Here is a 12,245-nt window from a genome sequence, read left to right as displayed (position 1 = left end):
GGTGGATGAGCAGGTAGGTAGATGAGTGGGTAGGTGGATGAGTGGGTAGGCGGGTGGGTGAACAGGTAGGTAGGTAGGTGGATGGGTGGATGGATGAGTAGGTGGGTGGATGGGTGGGTGTGTGGGTGGGTGGATGGGTGGGTGTGTGGGTGGGTGGATGGGTGGGTGTGTGGGTGGGTGGATGGGTGGGTGTGTGGGTGGGTGGATGGGTGGGTGTGTGGGTGGGTGGATGGGTGGGTGTGTGGGTGGGTGGATGGGTGGGTGTGTGGGTGGGTGGATGGGTGGGTGTGTGGGTGGGTGGATGGGTGGGTGTGTGGGTGGGTGGATGGGTGGGTGTGTGGGTGGGTGGATGGGTGGGTGTGTGGGTGGGTGGATGGGTGGGTGTGTGGGTGGGTGGATGGGTGGGTGTGTGGGTGGGTGGATGGGTGGATGGATGAGTTGGTAGGTGGATGGGTGGATTAGTGGGAGGGTGGGTGGATGAGCAGGTAGGTGGATGAGTGGGTAGGTGGATGAATGGGTGAACGAGTGAGTAATAAATGGAGGATTCTGTAGGAATAAATGGCGAGTGCGTCATTACCTGTTCTTTTGTCTGAGCTTTCTGTACCACATCTCTTCCAACTTTGATACGTGGGGTCAGGATGGATCTGGTGAAATCGGTCACATTTATTCCCATGAGGTGGCAAACTTTCTGAGCAGCTGGATGGAGACAAGAGGCATCCTGAGTGCATCATGAAAGAGAAGGCTTGGGAAGGAAAGCACATCACATGGGATATATGTGATCTGGCTTTTCTCGGAGAAGTGGAACCTGATAGTAGTGAACACAGCATGGAAGAGTCCGAAAAATTGCTGTCATTAGTCACCTCATTGCTGTTGTTTTGCTAAGAGGTAATGATGAGGATGGGCTGAAGGTGTGCCCCTTTTGGGGGCTTAGGGTCAGACAATTCTAGGTTCAAGTCCTTGCCCCTTTCCCATGTGTAAGTCATGTGATTTCGGACAAGCTATTTAGCCTCCCAGAGGCTTGCTTTTCTCAGCTTTAAAAAGAGCCCTCTACTGGGTACCTTGTTGGGTTGTCAACAGGATTGAATGAGGTAAGGTATGTGAAGTGCTTGACATACAGTAAAATATTCAATAAATATTTGTTCCTCTGTTCTAGGATGTGTCACAGCATTGTTTGTAAAAGCTGAATACCAGAAACAACCCACATGTCCATTAACATGTGAGTGGATAAATGCTTCGTGGTATTTTCATAAGATGGAATGCCAAATAGCGCTTAAAAGAATAAGTTCTCTCTCTCTTGACCAGTGATTCTCAGCCGGGGATGATTCTGCTCCAGGGGACATTTGGCAGTGTGTGTGGACATTTTTGGTTGCTGTATTAGGGGAGTTCTGCTGTTGACAAATGATCCAGACAATGTTGAGTATTAACTATGAAAAAACGAGTTGCAGAATGATGCCTACAGTATGATATGGTTTATGTAAATTAAAAACACACTTACAAAGCAACACTATATGTTGTTCAGATACGTGTGTGTGAAAGTATAAAAGTAGACTGGAAGGGTCTATCATAAAGTACAATTGTGGTTACCGGGAAGTGCAGGTACAGGCAGGAGAACGGGACCCACTCGAGAGAACAAGAGGACCTCAATGATAGCTACACTGTTTTATTTCAAAGACAAAGAAATACTCTATTCACAAACATCAATTCTGAATAGTGAGCATGTGGATTACTATATGATTGTGTATATTTCTGCATTTAAAAACTTTTTCTCAAAAAACATCTACCATTAGCTGCTTCCTTAATGGGAAGACTGGTGTTGCATGGTAGTTTATGCCTGCAAGGTGGGCAGTAAATAGAGGGATTTTAGGAATTTTCCCCCCATCTCTTTGCAGGGATGCTTTTTTGATTCTCTTTTGCTAAGATCTCTTCTTGGAATATGGATTCCGTTAATTTGTCATATTTGAGGAGTTATAAGGAACAATCGGTAGGTCTCATAGGGGTGAGCTCTAGGAAGCTGGGAAAAGTAACACAGTATACTGCCTGGGGCACGGTTGCTCAGGCAGCAGGCAGACGAGAGCCTGCAAATTGGAAACCTACGTTTTCCTCCCAGCCCAGCCACCAACGCGCACGGAACTAGCCAGTAGCCAGGAGATCTTCTCAAAACACAAAATACTGCTTATTTATGGGTAGGCTTGCCAGGTTTGGGGTCGGGGGAGACAGGATGCTCAGTTAAACCTGAATTTCAGATAAACAAGATCACTTTTTTTAGTATAATTATGTTCCAAGTTTCACATAGTTTGTATAATTTTTTTTTTTTTTAAGATGACCGGTAAGGGGATCTTAACCCTTGACTTGGTGTTGCCAGCACCACGCTCACCCAGTGAGCTAACCAGCCATTTCTATACGGGATCCGAACCCGTGGCCTTGGTATTATCAGCACCGCACTCTCCCGAGTGAGCCACAGGCCGGCCCTAGTTTGTATAATTAAAAGTGTTTGTTGTATCTGAAATTCAAATTTAACCAGACATTCTGTATTTTATCAGGCACCCCTAATTTGCAGGGAAACTTGAGGTCTGTCTCCCCAGTAAGACCATATGTGCCATAAGAATGCCTATTTCTGTCTTGTTTCCTGTTGTATCCAAATGATTAGCATACAGTAGGTGCTCAAGAAATATTTGTTTAACAAAACAAATGAATGCAGGGTTTTAGAAGAGATGATTCCTAAGAATCCTGTCTGATCTAAAACATTTTAAGTTCCCCATCACACATACACTCTGATTTGAGAACTTTCCATGTCGGATACCCTCACCCAGAAAAATAATCAGCAACTGACTGTGGTCCTCCCTCTCATCCCCAAGGCATCAGTTGTTGGGAAAGGTGGTAAGTACCTGTGTTATCCGGCATGGACGCCTGGTCTGTGTTTCTTTCCTTCTTGAAGACAATATTTCCTAGCTGTAGGACGGATGACACCACCTTCAGTATGGCTGAGGCGGGGAGAGAACAGCAGATCAGGCACACATCAACACCAACGGGTGCCGGAGGTTTGGAGTCTAAAAGTCCTCCGGGACCCAGAGCCAGCCTGCATCATTCCTCTGAAGAGACTCAGTTCTGAGCTCCCAAGTCTAAGAGAGATCCCAACACCTAATTTCCTGCTAACAGGGGAGAAAACCTGGACAGGGGGGAACTGAATATTTTCAGATGGTTGCTAAAAAACCTTGTACTGCAATGGAATGCTGTGCAGCAGGATTCAAATCTGGCCCACTGCCTGCTATTATAAATAAAGTTTTATTGGAACACAGCAGTACTCATTTACATATTGTGTTGTCTATAGCTGTTTGTATGCTACAGTGGCAGAGCTGNGGGTGTGTGGGTGTGTGGGTGGGGTGATGAGTAGGTGGGTGGATGGGTGGGTGTGTGGGTGGGTGGATGGGTGGGTGTGTGGGTGGGTGGATGGGTGGGTGTGTGGGTGGGTGGATGGGTGGATGGATGAGTTGGTAGGTGGATGGGTGGATTAGTGGGAGGGTGGGTGGATGAGCAGGTAGGTGGATGAGTGGGTAGGTGGATGAATGGGTGAACGAGTGAGTAATAAATGGAGGATTCTGTAGGAATAAATGGCGAGTGCGTCATTACCTGTTCTTTTGTCTGAGCTTTCTGTACCACATCTCTTCCAACTTTGATACGTGGGGTCAGGATGGATCTGGTGAAATCGGTCACATTTATTCCCATGAGGTGGCAAACTTTCTGAGCAGCTGGATGGAGACAAGAGGCATCCTGAGTGCATCATGAAAGAGAAGGCTTGGGAAGGAAAGCACATCACATGGGATATATGTGATCTGGCTTTTCTCGGAGAAGTGGAACCTGATAGTAGTGAACACAGCATGGAAGAGTCCGAAAAATTGCTGTCATTAGTCACCTCATTGCTGTTGTTTTGCTAAGAGGTAATGATGAGGATGGGCTGAAGGTGTGCCCCTTTTGGGGGCTTAGGGTCAGACAATTCTAGGTTCAAGTCCTTGCCCCTTTCCCATGTGTAAGTCATGTGATTTCGGACAAGCTATTTAGCCTCCCAGAGGCTTGCTTTTCTCAGCTTTAAAAAGAGCCCTCTACTGGGTACCTTGTTGGGTTGTCAACAGGATTGAATGAGGTAAGGTATGTGAAGTGCTTGACATACAGTAAAATATTCAATAAATATTTGTTCCTCTGTTCTAGGATGTGTCACAGCATTGTTTGTAAAAGCTGAATACCAGAAACAACCCACATGTCCATTAACATGTGAGTGGATAAATGCTTCGTGGTATTTTCATAAGATGGAATGCCAAATAGCGCTTAAAAGAATAAGTTCTCTCTCTCTTGACCAGTGATTCTCAGCCGGGGATGATTCTGCTCCAGGGGACATTTGGCAGTGTGTGTGGACATTTTTGGTTGCTGTATTAGGGGAGTTCTGCTGTTGACAAATGATCCAGACAATGTTGAGTATTAACTATGAAAAAACGAGTTGCAGAATGATGCCTACAGTATGATATGGTTTATGTAAATTAAAAACACACTTACAAAGCAACACTATATGTTGTTCAGATACGTGTGTGTGAAAGTATAAAAGTAGACTGGAAGGGTCTATCATAAAGTACAATTGTGGTTACCGGGAAGTGCAGGTACAGGCAGGAGAACGGGACCCACTCGAGAGAACAAGAGGACCTCAATGATAGCTACACTGTTTTATTTCAAAGACAAAGAAATACTCTATTCACAAACATCAATTCTGAATAGTGAGCATGTGGATTACTATATGATTGTGTATATTTCTGCATTTAAAAACTTTTTCTCAAAAAACATCTACCATTAGCTGCTTCCTTAATGGGAAGACTGGTGTTGCATGGTAGTTTATGCCTGCAAGGTGGGCAGTAAATAGAGGGATTTTAGGAATTTTCCCCCCATCTCTTTGCAGGGATGCTTTTTTGATTCTCTTTTGCTAAGATCTCTTCTTGGAATATGGATTCCGTTAATTTGTCATATTTGAGGAGTTATAAGGAACAATCGGTAGGTCTCATAGGGGTGAGCTCTAGGAAGCTGGGAAAAGTAACACAGTATACTGCCTGGGGCACGGTTGCTCAGGCAGCAGGCAGACGAGAGCCTGCAAATTGGAAACCTACGTTTTCCTCCCAGCCCAGCCACCAACGCGCACGGAACTAGCCAGTAGCCAGGAGATCTTCTCAAAACACAAAATACTGCTTATTTATGGGTAGGCTTGCCAGGTTTGGGGTCGGGGGAGACAGGATGCTCAGTTAAACCTGAATTTCAGATAAACAAGATCACTTTTTTTAGTATAATTATGTTCCAAGTTTCACATAGTTTGTATAATTTTTTTTTTTTTTAAGATGACCGGTAAGGGGATCTTAACCCTTGACTTGGTGTTGCCAGCACCACGCTCACCCAGTGAGCTAACCAGCCATTTCTATACGGGATCCGAACCCGTGGCCTTGGTGTTATCAGCACCGCACTCTCCCGAGTGAGCCACAGGCCGGCCCTAGTTTGTATAATTAAAAGTGTTTGTTGTATCTGAAATTCAAATTTAACCAGACATTCTGTATTTTATCAGGCACCCCTAATTTGCAGGGAAACTTGAGGTCTGTCTCCCCAGTAAGACCATATGTGCCATAAGAATGCCTATTTCTGTCTTGTTTCCTGTTGTATCCAAATGATTAGCATACAGTAGGTGCTCAAGAAATATTTGTTTAACAAAACAAATGAATGCAGGGTTTTAGAAGAGATGATTCCTAAGAATCCTGTCTGATCTAAAACATTTTAAGTTCCCCATCACACATACACTCTGATTTGAGAACTTTCCATGTCGGATACCCTCACCCAGAAAAATAATCAGCAACTGACTGTGGTCCTCCCTCTCATCCCCAAGGCATCAGTTGTTGGGAAAGGTGGTAAGTACCTGTGTTATCCGGCATGGACGCCTGGTCTGTGTTTCTTTCCTTCTTGAAGACAATATTTCCTAGCTGTAGGACGGATGACACCACCTTCAGTATGGCTGAGGCGGGGAGAGAACAGCAGATCAGGCACACATCAACACCAACGGGTGCCGGAGGTTTGGAGTCTAAAAGTCCTCCGGGACCCAGAGCCAGCCTGCATCATTCCTCTGAAGAGACTCAGTTCTGAGCTCCCAAGTCTAAGAGAGATCCCAACACCTAATTTCCTGCTAACAGGGGAGAAAACCTGGACAGGGGGGAACTGAATATTTTCAGATGGTTGCTAAAAAACCTTGTACTGCAATGGAATGCTGTGCAGCAGGATTCAAATCTGGCCCACTGCCTGCTATTATAAATAAAGTTTTATTGGAACGCAGTACTCATTTACATATTGTGTTGTCTATAGCTGTTTGTATGCTACAGTGGCAGAGCTGAACAACTGCAACAGAGATTGTAGGGCCCACAAAGGCTAAAATATTTACCATCTGGCCCTTAGAAAATGTTTGTCAACTCCTGCTATGGAGCAATATGAATGAATGATCTACAACTACAGACAACAAAGTTGACATATCTCACAGAAACAAATGCTGAACAGAAGACAGCAGGTGCAAACAAGAACATACTGTTTAAGTTCATTTATGGAAAGTTCCAGAATAGGAAAACTAATCTATGTTGTTAGAATTCAAGATGACAGTTATCCTTAATTGGAGGAAGCTCTGCAAGGGGTACAAAGAAGCTTCTGGGGAGACTGATCGTGTTCTCTTACTTAAAACAGGTGCTAGTTACACAGGTGTGTGCAGTTTATAAAAATTCATTGAACTGTATACTTGTGACATACACAATTTTCTAAATATAAATCTTATGTCAATAAAAGTATTTTTAAAAAACACTGTGTTTCTTAATACATACTATTGAGTGTACAAGATGCTCATGTTAAAATGAAGGAGGTAGAAATTTTTTCTACTTGTTGTTCAGGTGTCTCCAGACAAAAACACTGTATTCCCAGAACCTGGAACCCTTCTGATTCCATACTCAGCCCATGTTACTGTTGAAATGATTTCTGTGTCTAAAATCCCCACAAGATCATGATTTTCTGGAGAGTGGGGGCCTGCCCTAATCATCTTTGAATTGCCAAAGCCTAGCCCAGGGTCCACACACATGTGGAGAGGAAGGAAGGAAGGGAGATATTGGCTGTGGAGAGTCAGGGAGCCAAAGCCCCACCCACAGGGGGCAGCAGCTACTCCATTGTCACAGGAAGGTGAGCCCAGTGTTGCCAGAACTTCTGGTTTTTCCAAAGATGATGAAAACCCAGATTTTTATGTGAAATCTACCTATGTTTAAATGTTTGGAGCCAATGTAAAAAATGTTTTGAAGGCTGTAGTGGCCAAACATTCTCTCCTATGGGCTGAGGAGCCACCAGTTTGCACTTTCTGGTATAGATCATGTGATTACAGAAATGACAAAGAGCTGCCACTCCCGGGCCATAAGAGATGACCAATGGAAAGAGCGAGTGGACGGCAGAGTGGTAACTGGAAAGGGCTGGAAACAGTGAGGATGGCGATGGCTGGCAGTCTGGGGCAGAGGTCACAAGCATGTGCTCCAGAGTTAGACAGTCCTGGGTTCAAACCCCAGCTTCACCTCACCGAGCCTCAGTTTCCCTATCTCGAAAATGGAGATGTTAATAAACTACTTCATGAAGTTTATGTCAGAAGAGATGACGTAAGCAAAGAGTCTGCCCCAGTAGGTGCTAAATAGTGGTCCTTCAAACCCCAGCTTCACCTCACCGAGCCTCAGTTTCCCTATCTCGAAAATGGAGATGTTAACAATAAACTACTTCATGAAGTTTATGTCAGAAGAGATGACGTAAGCAAAGAGTCTGCCCCAGTAGGTGCTAAATAGTGGTCCCCGTCTGTAAGGGTTGAATGGTGGTCTCCCAAAGATATGCCCACCCGGAGCCTGTGAATGCGACCTTCTTTGGAATACAGGTCTTTGTAAATGTAATCGAGTAAAGGATCTGAAGATGAGATTATCTCAGATTAACCTGACGGGCCCTAAATCCAATGACAAATGTCCTTAAGACAGAGAGAAGCGGAGAAAACACTCAGTAAAGGCCATGTGAAGGAAGCAGAGATTGGAGCCATGTGTTGTAAGTCAAGGAAAGCCAAGAAGAACCGGAGTCCCCAGAAGCCAGGACAGAAGTAAGGGGCAGATTCTTGGAGCCTCCAGAAGGAACCAACCCTGACCAGACCTTGATTTCAGACCTCTGGCCTCCAGAACTGCGACAGAATAAATTCCTGTTGTTTTAAGACATCAAGTTTGCAGCAATTTATTATAGTGGCCTTAGGAAACTAATACACCTTTTTTATAACTGAGGAATAAGAGACAGGGATTCCCAGGACGAGGCACATGTACCACCAGCGTTACATAGGATGAATGGTTTTAGGTGGGATGTGAAATTTTATCTTCTATTTTAATAGTTAGGTATTCATTCAAATATATTAGAAACAATATAACCAGGGCATAAAATTAGAGAGTTTATAGGAATTATTCTTTAGGACAACGCCTAGTGTGGATGGGGCTATAGGAATCTACCCTGCACATAAACTATTCAGCCAACAGTAATACAGATGGGACCCGGAAGTGGCATCAGTTGCAAATGTCAGAAGCCTGGGACAGGGATCTAGACAACCCCTGGGAGGGACTGAGAGTGCGGGTGCTGGAGCCAGTTGCAGGGCTCACATCTTGGCCCTGTTCTTAGCAGTCGTTTGACTTTAAGTCAGGTATTAGCGTCTCTGGGCCTCCGTTTTGCCATCTGAAGACCCATCAAGACACCTACCTCATAGGTTGGTCATGAGGATTAAATAACCTAGCACCCAAAAATGGCTGGTGCTCAATAAACATTAGTTGCTATTATGTCATTGTTATTGCTGTCCTGTACTATGACTGGCTGGCTGCATGACCTGGGGTTTGAGTCCCCTTCCCTCGCTGAGCTCTGGGAAACAGAGGGGACTGCACTGACAGTCTCTGAGGTCTTTTCTGGCTGTTTCTCTCTTGGATTTTGGTGGTGCTGCGGCTGCTCTGTGAGAATAGACCCAACCATGGCAGGGGAAATCCTGGCCTCTCTTGGTCATCTGGAGACACTATGAAGCTCCAGCCTGAGGCCTGACTCAGTCCCTGCTCCCTCAGCCCTCTGGTGGAGGGTTGGCAACATTTCTGATTTATAACCCAGGTTGGTACATGCTGGTCTAAGTCTGCTCCCATGGGCATTGGTCATTTGCACACAGTGATCTTAATGCTTGCTCTATCTGCATACCATCTGTTCCATTATTGACTTAACTTTTTCTTGTAATGCACTTTACTTCTCTTCCCTTAAACTTATTTTAATAGGATACTTTCTCTTAAGTGAAAAATCAGCTTCACTTGCTAGAAATAGATGGCAACTATGAAAATAAATCTAAAGAAAACAAATCATATTATCAAATTCTAGTTAGATGCTGGGGCCTGCCTAAGGTGCTGGGCCTGGGGTCTACTCTCTGTGGTTCAAAGGAAGATTAGCAAGAGCCAAAGAGGAGCTGAAGACCTACTAAGTGCCAAATTTCCACTCTCTCTTTGAAAGTCATCAGAATAACTGAAAGGGAGTAGAGAAGGGAATGATGGATGGGATTCTGCATTATTTAATGCCCAGCAGTGTGAGTCCACATTTAGAACACATCAGGCTGCTTCTAGCCTCAGTTTCCACCTGGGCCCTGATACAAATTTTTAAAGGACAAAAACTCCCTTCTAACAGACAAAGGCAGGGGCTTGGGAGTCCATGAGTGAGTCCCAAGAGTGAGTCCCAGCTCCACCAGCAACTTGCTGTGTATCCTCAGGTAAGTTCCTTTACTTTTCTGTGCCTCAGTTTCCCCACCTGAAAATCAGGGATAACAACAGCTACTGTATAGGGTTGTTGTGATATTAAATAATGCATATAAAGCACTTAGCATATAGCTTTGTCACATGTCTTCACTTTAAATATATTACAAGCATTTCCACATAAGTCAATGTTTTCCTAAAGCACAATTTAAATGGCCCCATTGTTTTCTTTTGCAAGGGCGATGATTTCATAAATCCTCTATTGATCAACAGTTTAGTTTGTTCCAGTTCTTTGTGATTTAAATAAAACTGCACAAAACATCAGTATGTTAAGGAGGAGAAAAAGGATTCAGCAAATGTCCAGCACACAGCAAGTGCTTAATCATTATTTGTTTAGTGTTTTAAAACCAGATTAGAAGCAAAACTGACTCAGATCTCAAATAAAATGAATCATTCTTGGAGAGCCCATGTCATTCAGACAGGGAGCTATGAGCATTGGATTCTGAGTGGGACACTGGCCAAAACCCACAATCACCACCATTTGTCTACTGACCCTGGAGCCTTCTTTTTTTGGACCCCAAGTTATCTCCGGAGGAGCTGCCCCTCCCTCTACGCTGCATTTCGGAAACCTTGGTGCTATTCTGAGGATCCAAAGGGGTGTGAGCTTGGGAAGGACTGGAAATTTTCCACAACTTGCCCTAGTGTTCCCAGAAGAGATTAACCTTGATTGTTGGGGCATGTCTAACCCAGAAGGAAAAGTGTTTCCTGAAGCACGATGTCAAAACCAAGAATATCTCTTTGAGCTGTCCTGTTCTCAAGACCAAATGTGTTTCTTGGCCACTGCTTGAATGATACTGATCAATATTGATCTATCACCAGAGCTACCTTTACAGGAAGAGCCCAAATAAACTCTCCACATCAATCCCCTCCTCTTCCCTCCCCCTTTTCTGATGAGGTTGACATCTCTACCTCCAGCTCCAAGAATCCATTCTTAGAGACCATAACCTAAACCACCAGGGCTTACCACAACCCTGGCTATAATGAGCAACTCAGGAATGCACACACCAACCTAGACCAACCAGCCAGATTCAGTGAGACTCCACTCAGGGCCTCGGGCAGGAAATCCATTCTGCTCTTTGCCCCAAGAACATAAGGGCTGGAACCCAGCCATGTTGCTGTCAAGAAACTGTGGCCTATGTGGAGACAATGTTGTTGAGAGATGGAGGACAAGAAACCAAGATGTAGAGAAATCTTTTGAGCCCCTAGATCCCACTGTACCTGAAACCCACATCCCTGAACTTTTCAGCATTGTGAGCCAATCTTTTCCCTTCTGCTTAAGCCAACTTAGGCCACTTGCAACTGAAAGAGCCCTAATTTACACAGCCACTTTTCTAGAGCCAACTAGAATAAAATCCATTTTCCTCCTCCTTTTTTGGTTTTTTTTTAAGGAGGTGGCGAATTCAGAGAACAGAAAGCTATCCTGACCAGAGAAGAGTCCCTAACTGCTTCTAGTGGTACCCACAGCATGAATCTACGTCTCTCCACCACTCCCAGACTCTGGGTGTGACAACTTACACAGCTGTTCCTCTTCACTGAAGCCCATGATTGACATGGCCTCCAGTGTCTCCTGGAACATCTCATCATCCTGGGCAGCTGGGATGGGCACAAAGCCATTGGAGAGGAACGTGTAGTTGCTAAAGCCCTCCAAAAGCAAGTCGTCTAGAAGGAGAGCAAGAGAGAGCAGGGGTCAAGAAGACATGCTTCTACTTTCAACATGAGATGGGGACCTGGCCAAGGGTCCAGGTCATCAGGATTTCTTTCTCTTTCTCAAGCCCTGAACAGTTTAAACCCTGCCTCCTGCATCATCGTGCAGATGGCCTCGCCAGCCATCGCCACCCTTGCACAGTGGTGCAGGTTGTGCACTGCACCAGGTGTCTGGTGGCTGAAATGCAGCCGAGGCATCTCTTTCTCAAGCCCTGAACAGTTTAAACCCTGCCTCCTGCATCATCGTGCAGATGGCCTCACCAGCCATCGCCACCCTTGCACAGTGGTGCAGGTTGTGCACTGCACCAGGTGTCTGGTGGCTGAAATGCAGCCGAGGCGCCGCTTGCTAAGCCACAATCCCCAACACAGAGCAAATAGTATATACATCAGTATACATATACATTATAACATATAGGCCATTATATATTATATATAACAGGCTATTTCTGGGTATGTCAAATTCAGATATTATCTATTGACTTCCTGCCACAGTAAATGTAAGTTTAGCTTTCTTACATCACCCTCTTCCCCCCACCCCCACTATTTCTAGTTGAATCTATAGATAAGGCTGGGCTGGCCTGGTGCTGATGATACCAAGGTCAAGGCTTTGGATCACCATACAGGCCAGCCATCAAAAAAAAAAAAAATCAGGGCCGGCCC

General features: G+C 44.9%; 1 protein-coding gene across 3 annotated transcripts in view; it reads right to left on the bottom strand.

The window, feature by feature from the left end:
• MYH11 (myosin, heavy chain 11, smooth muscle) overlaps positions 1–12,245 on the bottom strand; it is a 111,919-nt gene that overhangs the window by 45,117 nt on the left and 54,557 nt on the right. For all 3 annotated transcript variants that reach the window (XM_008587771.1, XM_008587769.1, XM_008587770.1), the window contains 3 exons: positions 11,397–11,540; positions 5,936–6,031; positions 3,628–3,746 (listed from right to left, as the gene is read on the bottom strand). In XM_008587771.1, the coding sequence (XP_008585993.1) occupies positions 3,628–3,746; positions 5,936–6,031; positions 11,397–11,540 (359 nt within the window). The remainder of the gene's footprint in view (positions 1–3,627; positions 3,747–5,935; positions 6,032–11,396; positions 11,541–12,245) is intronic.

This window comes from Galeopterus variegatus, unplaced genomic scaffold (genome assembly GCF_000696425.1).
Source record: "Galeopterus variegatus unplaced genomic scaffold, G_variegatus-3.0.2 Scaffold4536, whole genome shotgun sequence".
In the NCBI taxonomy this organism is placed as follows: Eukaryota; Metazoa; Chordata; class Mammalia; order Dermoptera; family Cynocephalidae; genus Galeopterus; species Galeopterus variegatus.
Note: the sequence above shows the minus strand (reverse complement) of the source record. Positions and strands in the feature narration are given on the sequence as shown.